Consider the following 12,217-nt stretch of genomic DNA (forward strand, 5'->3'; position numbering starts at 1 on the left):
TTCAGGACAAGAATCAGAACCGTCCTGGTACCAGACACATTCATGTCCCTGTGGAGCCCGACTAATAAACTTATATACACATTTTGTTGCTGTTACACTACAGCGCAAACCCAAACCCGGTTCTGTGGTTCAGAACCTGCTGCTTGTGTCTGTACCTCCGTCCTGTAGACCAGCTGCAGCGTGGCGTCATCGTTCAGCCTGTAGATCTCCAGGAATGGGTCGGATTTACTGAAGAAGTCCTGAAAACACACACACACACACACACACACACACAGTGTTTATTCAGACTGATTAACACAGAACGATGGTTGCTGTAGTAAATGTCGAAAATACAACCAGCAGATGGTGAGACACACACACACACACACACACACACACACACACACACACACTGGTACCTTGTCGTCTAGTTTCCTGGCGCTGAAGGAGAGTTCAATGTAGTCGTCGTTCCCCGTCAGCTCCTCTGCTGTGATCTGCAAACACACACACACACACACACACACACACACACACACACACACACACACACACACATATTTCCAGATCACAGAAGAAGAACTCCTATATTCTCAGTACAGTATCTGTACTGCATGAGTGCGTCATCATCAGCCCTGATCCTCCCTGAGCTGATGAAGAGTCACTTCCTGTCCCCGGAGCATCAACACGTCTCCACCTGACAGCAACACGAGCCATGATGGATGAAATATCACATCTAATGATGTTCAGATTAATAACAGCTCTCAGATCAGCCTGCAGGCCTCTACACAGCACACACATCATGAACACTAATGTATTCAGTTTGTGTTTGTCATCATGTAAACAGACTGAAAGCACCTGAGGGACCAACACACAACACACACACTGAGAGACGGAGGAAGGATGGAACTAAGAAAGAAAGAAGGTAAAACAGGAGGAAAGAAAAGAGAAATACAGAAAGGACGGAAGGTAAGAAGAGAAGGAAGGAGGTGGGAAAGAAAAGAAGGGCTGAGAAGAAATGAAGTCGTTAAAGGACGAAACACAGGAAGTGAAAAAGCAAATGAAGGAGAGGAAGACACAAGACCAGAGGGAAGGAAAAAACAAAGGAGGCAGTGAAGGACCAGGACCAGGACCAGGACCAGGAACAAGACCAAGACCAGGACCAGGACCAGGACCAGGAACAAAACCAGGACAGGACCAAGACCAGGAACAAAACCAAGACCAGGACCAGGACCAGGAACAAGACCAAGACCAGGACCAGGAACAAAACCAAGACCAAGACCAAGACCAGGACCAGGACCAGGACCAGGAACAAGACCAAGACCAAGACCAAGACCAGGACCAGGACCAGGACCAGGAACAAGACCAGGACCAGGACCAGGACCAGGACCAGGAACTGGACCAGGACCAGGACCAGGACCAGGAACAAAACCAGGACAGGACCAAGACCAGGAACAAAACCAAGACCAGGACCAGGACCAGGACCAGGACCAGGAACAAGACCAAGACCAGGACCAGGACCAGGAACAAAACCAAGACCAAGACCAAGACCAAGACCAAGACCAGGACCAGGACCAGGAACAAGACCAAGACCAAGACCAAGACCAGGACCAGGACCAGGAACAAGACCAGGACCAGGACCAGGACCAGGAACAGGACCAGGACCAGGACCAGGACCAGGACCAGGACCAGGAACAAAACCAGGACAGGACCAAGACCAGGAACAAAACCAAGACCAAGACCAGGACCAGGACCAGGACCAGGAACAAGACCAAGACCAAGACCAAGACCAAGACCAAGACCAAGACCAGGAACAAAACCAAGACCAGGACCAGGACCAGGAACAAGACCAGGACCAGGACCAGGACCAGGAACAAAACCAGGACAGGACCAAGACCAGGAACAAAACCAAGACCAGGACCAGGACCAGGAACAAGACCAGGACCAAGACCAGGACCAGGACCAGGACCAGGAACAAAACCAAGACCAGGACCAGGACCACGAACAAAACCAAGACCAGGACCAGGAACAAAACCAAGACCAGGACCAGGACCAGGACCAGGTTCATGTCCTGGTCTGAACTGATCTGTTGTTTCCATAAAAACTGTTTGAAGTTTCTGCATAGAGAGGAAAATGGTGAAAGAGAGAAAAACAAGACGAGTCCTCGCTGAGAGAAAACCTTCAACATGGAGGATGAGACGGAGAGAAGGAAGGAAGGAAGGAAGGAAGGAAGGAAGGAAGGAAGGAAGAGAGAAACAGGAGACGAGAAGAAAAAGAGAAAAGAAATGATGGAAAAGAAACAAACACGCAGAGAGAGAGGGAGAAATGACAAGAGAGGAGAAGAAAAGAGGGGGCGATCAAAAGGAAGGAAGGAATGATAGATGAAAGAAAAGAGGAATAAAGTAGGAAAAACAAAAGAGGAAGAGATGAAATGGTCTAATAAATACTGAAATGAGACGAGAAGAGACGAGAACAGAAGAGGAGAGGAGGAGAGGAGAGGAGAGGAGGAGAGGAGGAGAGGAGAGGAGGAGAGGAGAGGAGAGGAGGAGAGGAGAGGAGGAGAGGAGGAGAGGAGGAGAGGAGAGGAGGAGAGGAGGAGAGGAGGAGAGGAGGAGAGGAAACAGAAGACAGAAAGAGAAAGAGAGAGGGTCATGTTTGAAGCTGATTGGCTGCTTCCTGCTCAGAAATCCTTTCAAAATAAATCCCCTGAAGCGTCTCGTGTCCACACAGGTGAAGACAAACATCAGAGGGATTTCACAGCTGACAGGATCAGAACCATCAGAACCAAGTGGAAGAACCACAGAACCATTGAAAATCTGCCTCCTGTATGATGGATTCTGATGGTCTCACACACACACACACACACACACACACACACACACACACACACACACACACACACACACACACTCCCAGAATAAAACAGAGTTGAGTTTCATAAAACGTGTTTAAAGCTTCATGTTTCATCATCGTTCTCACTTTTCTTTCTTCAGTTGATGAAAATTAATTTCTAGCAGTTTTACTGAAACTAACAACTGTGACATCATCACGGCGTCCAGGTGTGACGGACGTCCACCATCTTGTGGAATTCACAACCTCCTGTGGACCTTTCCTGAGGATTCTTTAGAACTGAGCCTGGAAGTTATATTTTCAGTAGATGGTAAATGAATACAAGTTTTATTAAAGTGACGTGACGCTGTTGCCTAGCAACAGTATTCTCATGATTTAACCACAACGTAAAACTTATCGTGTACACAACTTCACATGTGACCACGACTCCACTGACAGGTAGCTGGAAACAACAACGACAACAGAGGGAAAGAATGACAGAAGGAGTTGATCTCAGCTCTGGTGATCTGATCTGATCTACTGATGACAGTAAACTGTCTCTCTGTATGTTCCGTACGTGTCACTGCTGCTTTTAACAACATCCGTCTTTAACCTTTGCATCAGGTTTGTTCTCCTGCAGGGATCAATGAAGCTTCACTGAATCTTTGCTGTATTTGAGGAAGCCTTTCAACATAGTGGAGGAGTCTGCTCATCTCCACTGTCCCCAAACAGACCCGATCCAGCTGAGCTCTGATTGGACACTGTAGACGCTGACTGTCCTGTTAACGAGCAGCCTGACGAGCCTTTAATGACATGATGTGATCAGAGAGCAGGAGAGGAGAGAGGAGGAGCTGCTGCTCACCGTGATGATGGCCTTCCCCACCGTGCCTCCAGGTCTCAGCAGAGCTTTGGACAGTTTCCTCTGAGAGATGATCTGGAAACACACACACACACACACATTATATCACAACAGAGCTGCAGGTGAACAGGTGAACAGGTGAACAGGTACCATCACCACACTTTAAGGATGTCACATTACAATGATCTCCAGGTCCTCAGGGTCTCAGCTCGGCGTGTGTTTGTGAAGCAGTTTGTGTTTTCTGGCTGTGATGGAGCTCAAACCTGCAGCGTCAGCAGGAAGCTGTTGGACTGAAGCCCCGCCCCCCTCGCTGCTCCCCTCTGCCAGTATTTTCTCAGGGTTTCTGAGTGTTTCCTCCGTCGCTCTGTCAGCCATCTGGCCGGTGGAGGAGCTGGCAGCCGAAGCGAGCGACGCTGCTGGCAGAGAGCGAGAGGAGGAGATGAAGACGAGGAGGAAGAGGAGGTTTCCAGCCGTCATCTGAGCCGATTGTTTCATCGCAGATTTAGCTCCTCGTCTTCTGCTCAGCATGTTAAAACTCGTCCAGCACAGTTTGACAGTCAGCAGGAAATCCTGGTTTACAGACTTTAGCGTGAGTTCAGAACGAGCCGGCAGCAGATGGAGAATCTGCGTTTGTTTCCTCCTCGCGGCTCAGCAGCAGCTTCCACAGAACAAATCTGTGTGGACATTTATCTCCTCTTCTTATTCTATTAATCAGACGTCTGAAACAAAACGATTCTGTTGATTCACTCTGTGAGTCAGAAACACAGGAACCAAACAGGTCCGACTTCAGTTCTGCTCAAAAATGTTCCTCATGTTCAAACACAAACCAGCAGCAACTGGTTCTCCTGACAGGTTCTGATTCTCATCGTCCCACTGCCTCCATTAACACCCATCAGTGAGTCATGAACACACACACACACACACACACACACACACACACACACACAGAGGATTAATCCACCGCTGAAAATAGTCCCGACTAATATTTCCTCCTGATTGTTTTCTGGTTCTGATCCACACGTTCATTTGTTCATCGTTTCACTTTCTGTCGCTCATTTTCACGCTCAAAGTGATGCATAATTAGGGGCGGAGCCTCTTTGAGTGACAGCCCAACGCTTCACCTCTCGTCATGTTTGTAGAATTTTTCATCCAGATGTCAGAACCTAACCTGTGTTTCTGTGTGTTGACTGGACTCACAGAGCCGAGGTTCTGTTGGTGTTGCCTGCCGGAGAGCTGAGGAGGAATCAGCTGCTGATCAAACTTCACTCTGCAGAAACACGGTCACGTTCTGTAGTTCTGCCTGCTGAATGGAGGGAAATGTAGTTCACACACACGTGCAGTCTGTTGCTAACGTAGATAACACTGATAACTTGTTAGCATTAGCTAACTTGGTAGCTTTCGGCTCGGTGGTCTTGTTTCAGTAACCAGCTTCAGCTCCACCCACGCTCCACCTCAGCTGCGAGTGAGATGGAGTCAAGATGGCGACAGCTGGTTCCGCCCACTTTGAGCTTTATTGTGGTTCTAGAGGTACCGCTGAGTGTCGTCACTGTTGTTCTGTCCAGTGTTGTGATGGTGAATGTTCAGAGAGTCTGCCTCATCCACAGCCCACCGGACCGAACCACCAGCTAACTCACCAGCACACTGAAGAACCTTCTCCCCTCATGGACCAGCAATGCTAACATAGCATAGCAACGGACCCGGGTCACACAGGACTGTTGGACTTTGGTCACTGGACATGTTCTGATCTGGTTTCTTCACTGAGCTTTATTGTTATGATGTCGTTTCATATACAGGTTAGCAACGCTGCTAAGCTAATGTTAGCTTAATGGAGCTAAGCTAATCTTAGCTTAGCTCCATGCACAGACTCATAGAGCTGCAGTTACATAACTACTCACAGGCTGACGGTCCTCTGTCTGTTACAATCAGCTCGGCAATATTGTTGTTTATGTTTGATTGTTAATGAGTGCGACTGACTCAGACTCTTTATCGCCATGGCAACATTCTTTCAGTTTTCTGCCCTCATTTATGAGTCAGTCTTCATCTTTTTCACCCAAAATCTCTCATTCAGGAAACTTTAAAGACCTGAAATCTGTTGACTGATTTTTATACCAGAAGTCAGATGAGAGAATCATAAACGTTCGTGTTTAAAGCTTCAGGACTTTAACGTGTAACTGAACAGACGAGTTCTCACAGAATCATTTTCTATTAATCTGTTAATCTTTTTCTGGATTAATCAAATGGTCGTTTCTTGTTTTGTCCTCGACCTAAAGATCTTCAGTTTACTGTCACATTTAACGAGCTGACATCAGACAATTATTAAAAATGACTCACACGGATTATTGTATTACAGAAATACTTCAGGAGCTGAAGAAGACCAAAGTTCAACTCCACAAGCAGCTCTGAAGGACACCATCAAGTCTGCAGCACCATGAGGTGTCCAGGTGAGTGCAGGTGTGTCCAGGTGAGTTCAGGTGTGTCCAGGTGAGTTCAGGTGTATCCAGGTGTGTGCAGGTGACTTACCTGTCCCAGCGTGCACTCCACTGAGCCCAGGAAGTCGGCCTCCTTCAGGCCGTTGTGGCTGCTGTTATTGATGTCGTACAGCTCGAAGCGCAAACGCTGCACCTCTTCAAAATAAAAGTCCAGCGTGAAAACCTTGGAGTAGGTGGGGTTCACACAGCTGCGGATCACCTCGGTCCGGTCCACCTGCAGGAGACACACAGGGCAGAAAAGTCATGATGTGTTTCCTGTGTGTGTTTGTTTGTGTGTCAGAACAAAAAACCCTAAAAGTCCTGAGAGAAAAGTGAATTCTGTAAAGAGAAAGAGAAATGAGCTCTGAGCCGCTGAGATGCTGCTTGTAGTCGAGCGGCTGCTGACAGTCAGCAGCGCCGGCAGACAGATGGCGTTCAGGCTGCAGCTCCTCACATGCTTTCTCTAAAGTCTCCTTAATTGGATCCTTAAAGTTCGTCTGAAAACAAATCCAACATGGAGTGTGAGAGGACCGAGCCTCCCGCCGACCCTGCTGGACGTCTTCCTCAATATTTACTGAGTTTATATGTTTGTGTCCAACAGGAAATACAAAGACACAGAAGAAGAAATCTGTCAGCTGGAAACAGGAAGTCCTCCTGCAGGTTCACCACAGTTTGATCTGCAGCAGGGTTCAGGTCCGAGGAGCTGCAGGGTTCAGGTCTGTGGAGCTGCAGGGTTCAGGTCTGTGGAGCTGCAGGGTTCAGGTCTGAGGAGCTGCAGGGTTCAGGTCTGAGGAGCTGCAGGGTTCAGGTCTGAGGAGCTGCAGGGTTCAGGTCTGAGGAGCTGCAGGGTTCAGGTCCGAGGAGCTGCAGGGTTCAGGTCCGAGGAGCTGCAGGGTTCAGGTCTGTGGAGCTGCAGGGTTCAGGTCCGAGGAGCTGCTGACGTGAGGCAGAGCTCTGATTGGTCACACGGTCCAGTGGGAGGTGTTTGTGAGTACAACATGTGATAACTCTCAAACAACAACATGAACACCAGAAACTCTCGGGTGTGTGTGAGAGCGCAGCAGCTGCTGAGAGGCGTTCAGAGACAGCAACACTTTACGTGGCGTCCATCAGAGGAGGAGGAGTTCGTCTCGCAGCAGCTGTCTCCTCTGATCTCAGATCTGTTTCTGCTCTGCTCTGTGTGTCAGTTTCCATCAGGATCAGCGACACCGACGTCTTTTACCTGCATTCAGTCAGCGAACGCAGAGACACGGCATGTCTCTGTGTGAGGATAAGAGGATTGTGGGAGTTGTGTGAGAATCTGCAGTGAGGTGTGAACGTTCATAGTTAAAGTTACACTTAACAACATTTCTGCTCCTGTTTGTTGTATTAACTAAATATTTAATGAAGACAAAACACAGAAGCTTCTTCTGTTTAGAACTGAAGTTCTGATGTGAAACATTCGTCCTTCAGCTTTCTGCACAAATGTGTTTATGAAAGACGAAGAAACAGATCGAGCACAGAGACGCTGTGAAGGCCACGTCAGATCTGTTTCTTCAATCAAGAAAATCACAGAAGAATCCAAAATCGTCTCGAGCGTTTCTTTATTCCTGCTCGTCTTCTGCTCATGAATCGTGGAGCTGCATCAAACATGCTGAGTGTCTGAACAGAAGATGCTCCTCCATGTTTGTATTTAAAGGAGCTTCACGAAGGAATCCAAGTTCAAATGTAGAAGAAATGATGTGCAGAGTGAAGAGACAACGCTGACGATGTGTTCCAGCTGTCTGCTGTCTTGTCTCACACTCACATTTCTACTTTAAATAAACCTAAAAGTATAAAGTTCCTCCACATCAGCTGTTCCTGCTGCTGAGGTTCTAAACTGATGGATACAAGTTTAAACTGACACACTGGGTCGGTTCTGACTCACTGACAGTTTCCTCTGAACCTCAATCTGTTGAGATATTAGAAGATAAGTTCTGATGTGACACCAGGAGAAGAGAAACACATCCACTTCCTGTCTGAACTTCACCTTCCTGTCACTTCATCTTCTCACATTCAGGCTGATTCAAAGACACGAAGCGGGTCTGAAACTTCAGACTCCTGCTGAGAGCGAAGAATAAAAGTGAAAGTGAGGATGAAAGTGGGACGAGAGGAAAATCAGAACAGATCGCAGCTGCAGAGAAAGAGAAGAAGAAGAAGAGGGAGAGGAACGAGTCCGTGTGGACGCTTCAGCTGCTTTAATACCATCCAGCTAACGGCTAAAAATACTCCGGGAAACATAAAGTGGGGCAACAGAACCAGGTCTGACCGGATCACACACACAAACACACACACACACACACACACACACACACACACACACACAGACAAAATGAAAATAGAGTTTAGTTTTATAAAATGTGTTTAAAGCTTCGCTAGTTCATTTTCAGTTTTACTAACAACAACATCAACAACACACTCATCACTTCCTCCAGGTGTGACTGCAGGTGTGACTGCAGGACAGAGCTGAGGCCACGCCCCTTCCAGTTTCCCTCAACTTAAAAGATCAATTTATTATTTTTGTACAGTGTTGCTCTCATGATGTCATCAGCTCTCATGATGTCAGCAGCTCTCATGATGTCATCAGCTCACCTGTGTGGCTCCATATTCAAGACACCTGAGGTTCAATGTGTTGAGAAGACCATGTTTCACCTGCAGCACAGACACACCTGAGAGAAACACGTCTTGCTTTGTGCTCACTGGGACCAGTACCCCGTCCGGTGCTGGTCAGCTGGTGATCAGGTGTTCAGTTCTTCTACACGGTTCACAGCTGGACTGGACCTGCTGGGTTTGGGATCACCCTGTACAGAGAACTGGAGCACCGGGCCGAGTCAGTGTGAAACCACTGGAGGTCCTGAACCAGATATCAGGACATTTTCCAGCCGTGTTTGTGGAGCCAGAATCAGGACCTGTTGGAATTAAACCCAACAGGACCCCAGAACAGTTGTCAGTCCCAACAGATTTCATGTGCAGAGATCAGAGATGGACAGAACAGAAGAGTGATCATCAGAGTAAGAAGAAGCTTCTACTCACTGAGAGCTGCTGATCATAACAACAGGAATCATATCAAATCCAACGTCGCTAAACAGACGTCATCAAACCTAAAAACTCAAAGCTCGGAGCTAAACGAGCTGATAAGCTCTCAGAGCTCCGGGCCAGCGGGTCTCTGAGCTCAGCTCGGTTCTGATGAAAAGAAGAAGAGGAGGGAGAAATCTCTTTGATGTGACAATATCTGCTAACGAGGACGCTGATTGGGTTTTAAAGGCGGCGCCCTCGCTCTTTAATCAGCCGTCAGAGGCGTGTAGACTGAGAATCTCCTCTGATGACTGTTAACACACACATCAACTCATTTATTCCACACGGCCGAGCAGGAAAATCATCATCTGATCCAATCTGCATGTAGAGAGAGAGAAACATCCTGCAGCAGGTGAGACGCCACAGGAGGCAGCCAGAGACCAGAGTTTAACATCGTCTCCAGCTGCGACGCGCTCAGATCAGACCTGACGCTTCACTCTGCACCGGTCTGGGCTCAGACACTTTCTCAGAACTGATTCAGAGCCGCATGACGAAAGTTTAGACGAGGATCCTGCGAGGCTGCGAGGAGGTGAAGATCCCTGAGAGAAGAACGGTTCAGACCACAGAGGGCTGCAGGATGATGAGTGTCTGTAGCTCACTGACGTTAGCATCTCTCTGGTTCATTGAACTGAGTTCTGATCCGTCCAGGTTCTGTTGATCCAGATAATCTCCACAGATGAACTCCACTCTGTGATGTGTGAAGCTACATTAACTGTGTAGCAGTAAGAAGCTAATGTTAGGCTACAAACAGACGACATCACGGTCACATGACTGAAACGTCTCCACCACTAAGAGTCTTACTGCACAATTACTATCCAGGTTTTCTATAAACTGATCAGTGTCCAAGTTGTAAAGTCAGAGTTAGAACAGTGTGGAACTAAAGTGGCCTGTAAAGACGGACTAGTGAGTAGATGAGTCTCCGTGTTGCTGTGAGGACGTTTAATGTCCCCGACAACCAAAAAAGATCAGATAATCTATAACCTGGCTGAGATTTCTGCTGGCGCTCATATTTGTGATGTCTGGTTTTGTTTCACGAGCTCTTGATGGATCTCAGCAGCAGGTTTCTGGATCTGGTTCCGTCAGGGCGGGTCGGAGGAGTCACTCTGTGTTTGGACTGGTTTTTCTTCCTCCAGGCTTCAGATCCCAAAAGCAGAAGCAGAAGCCAGCAGAGAATGATTTCACTTCTGTCCTTCATCGTGTGTCGTGTCGATAATGATCCTGAGCAGCTTCGGCTCCAGATGGTTGAGGAGAGACGGATGAAGGAGAGCGAGGCCACAGAGGAGCTGCAGTGTTTTCACTCCTATTATCACTTTCAGCGAGGTAATCTGATTACCTGGGAGTCCAGCTGTAAACAGCACATTTCACATTTTTCTTATTAAACATAATGAACCACAGTCTGCTGCTGCCGAGGCCTTTCTCTGTCACTCTCTGAGACAGGAAGTTTCTTTATGGAAGCGGGAAGTCATCACCGTCATCATGTAAGATGGCCGCCATGGTTGTTAGCGTTGTCAGGCGCCTCTGAACGCTGCCAGCGCCCCCTACTGGCAGCAGGAGGTTGTTGTTTCAGTCATGTTCATGTTTCCTGATGTTGGACTGTTGTTATGTGTGGTGTCCTTGAGTGCTTTGAAAGGCGCCTTTAAATAAAATGCATTATTATTACTGTTATTATCCTTCTTCTACATAATCACATTATATATGTGATGATGTCATTAAGTCATGTGACACACGGTGCAGGAACTAGCGGCGGCGCTGAAGGATTATTTTGACCTCCATGTTGGCGTCTCTCGTGGTAGCTGATGCAGTTTCACGTCACGTTGTTTGTCTTCTTCCTTCAAGTCGTCTGTCAGACTGAGTTCAGCTCAGAGTTTCTCTCACTGTATCTGTAAGTGTTAGTGTTGTGTCGGTCGCAAATGTGTCGTTCAAACAAACAAATGAACCAAGTGAACGGGATCACTTCATGAACTGATTCGTTCCTTTCTCAGTTCAGTTGAGCTCAGCTGATCATGGAGTGGAACTGCTGCGACTCACTCAGAGAACTGTGAGGACGTGATTCTCGTTCAGGTCCTGTGCTGACAGTGTCTCTCACTCACTCAGGACAGAGGAGATGATTCACCTTCAGAGGACACTTTCACCGTGTAGTGATTTTAGTGCATGTATACCACTCAGAGCTGCGTCTCTGATTGTGTACTATAGTCCCTGAACGCACCGTCCCTCAGTGAGTGAAGGTGAACCTCAGGGCTGAATCATGAGCTGAATGACGGATCGTTTGGCTGTTTATCAGTTCAGGGAGTTGGAGAGAACTGAACGATTCAGTGAATGAATCTTTTGAATGAATCATTTTAACAATCGGATTCTAGAGATTCAGTTCAGTAAAAAGATCTGCCGTTCCCGTCACTAGTAAGTGTGAGGCTGCTGTGAGTTTATTACTCTGTATAATGAACTCCGGAGGTTCAGTGCTGTTCTCAGCAGCTCTCCTGAGACGCTGCAGCTCTGTTTGTTCTCCAGCAGCTTCATGTTCAAACAGAGCCATTAGCTGTGTTCAGGCATCGTGAGGCGGAGGCTGGATCTCTGCAGATTGTCTTCATGTGTGTTTTATAAATACGCAGCTCTGATTAGCTGGTGTTTCTCACAGTGTACTCGACACTACAGATCCTGCCTCTCATCAGGTCCCTTCTTCGTGTCCTGGTGGCTCATTAAAGTTCATCGTAGAGGAAAGAGAGAACAGCATGTTGGCAGCGAGGGTCCGACACTGACGGTCTGCACACACTCATGGAAGTAAGTCAGTGTTCGCAGCAGCACAGACGGCGCGCTGCGACAGGAAGTGACTGAATATCATAGAGTTACTGAAACTCAAGATGTCGGGTTGGATTTCATTCCAGTGCACAAACCAGTTCTGGTTCTGCAGCAGAAGCTACTTTAACCTGCATAATGTTTATTTAAAGGACTCGCAGCCTTTAAATCAGCAGCAGCGACGTCGACTGAGAAGGGAAAC

At 47.6% G+C, this 12,217-nt stretch overlaps 1 protein-coding gene across 1 annotated transcript in view; it reads right to left on the reverse strand.

Annotated features, from left to right (window-relative positions):
- Positions 1 to 12,217, reverse strand: part of cpne4a (copine IVa) — a 50,939-nt gene that overhangs the window by 29,620 nt on the left and 9,102 nt on the right. The window contains exons 3-6 of the mRNA XM_037075458.1: positions 6,185 to 6,367; positions 3,668 to 3,739; positions 399 to 473; positions 156 to 239 (exon numbers count right to left, since the gene is read on the reverse strand). Coding sequence (XP_036931353.1) covers positions 156 to 239; positions 399 to 473; positions 3,668 to 3,739; positions 6,185 to 6,367 — 414 coding nt within the window. The remainder of the gene's footprint in view (positions 1 to 155; positions 240 to 398; positions 474 to 3,667; positions 3,740 to 6,184; positions 6,368 to 12,217) is intronic.

This window comes from Acanthopagrus latus, chromosome 17 (genome assembly GCF_904848185.1).
Source record: "Acanthopagrus latus isolate v.2019 chromosome 17, fAcaLat1.1, whole genome shotgun sequence".
In the NCBI taxonomy this organism is placed as follows: Eukaryota; Metazoa; Chordata; class Actinopteri; order Spariformes; family Sparidae; genus Acanthopagrus; species Acanthopagrus latus.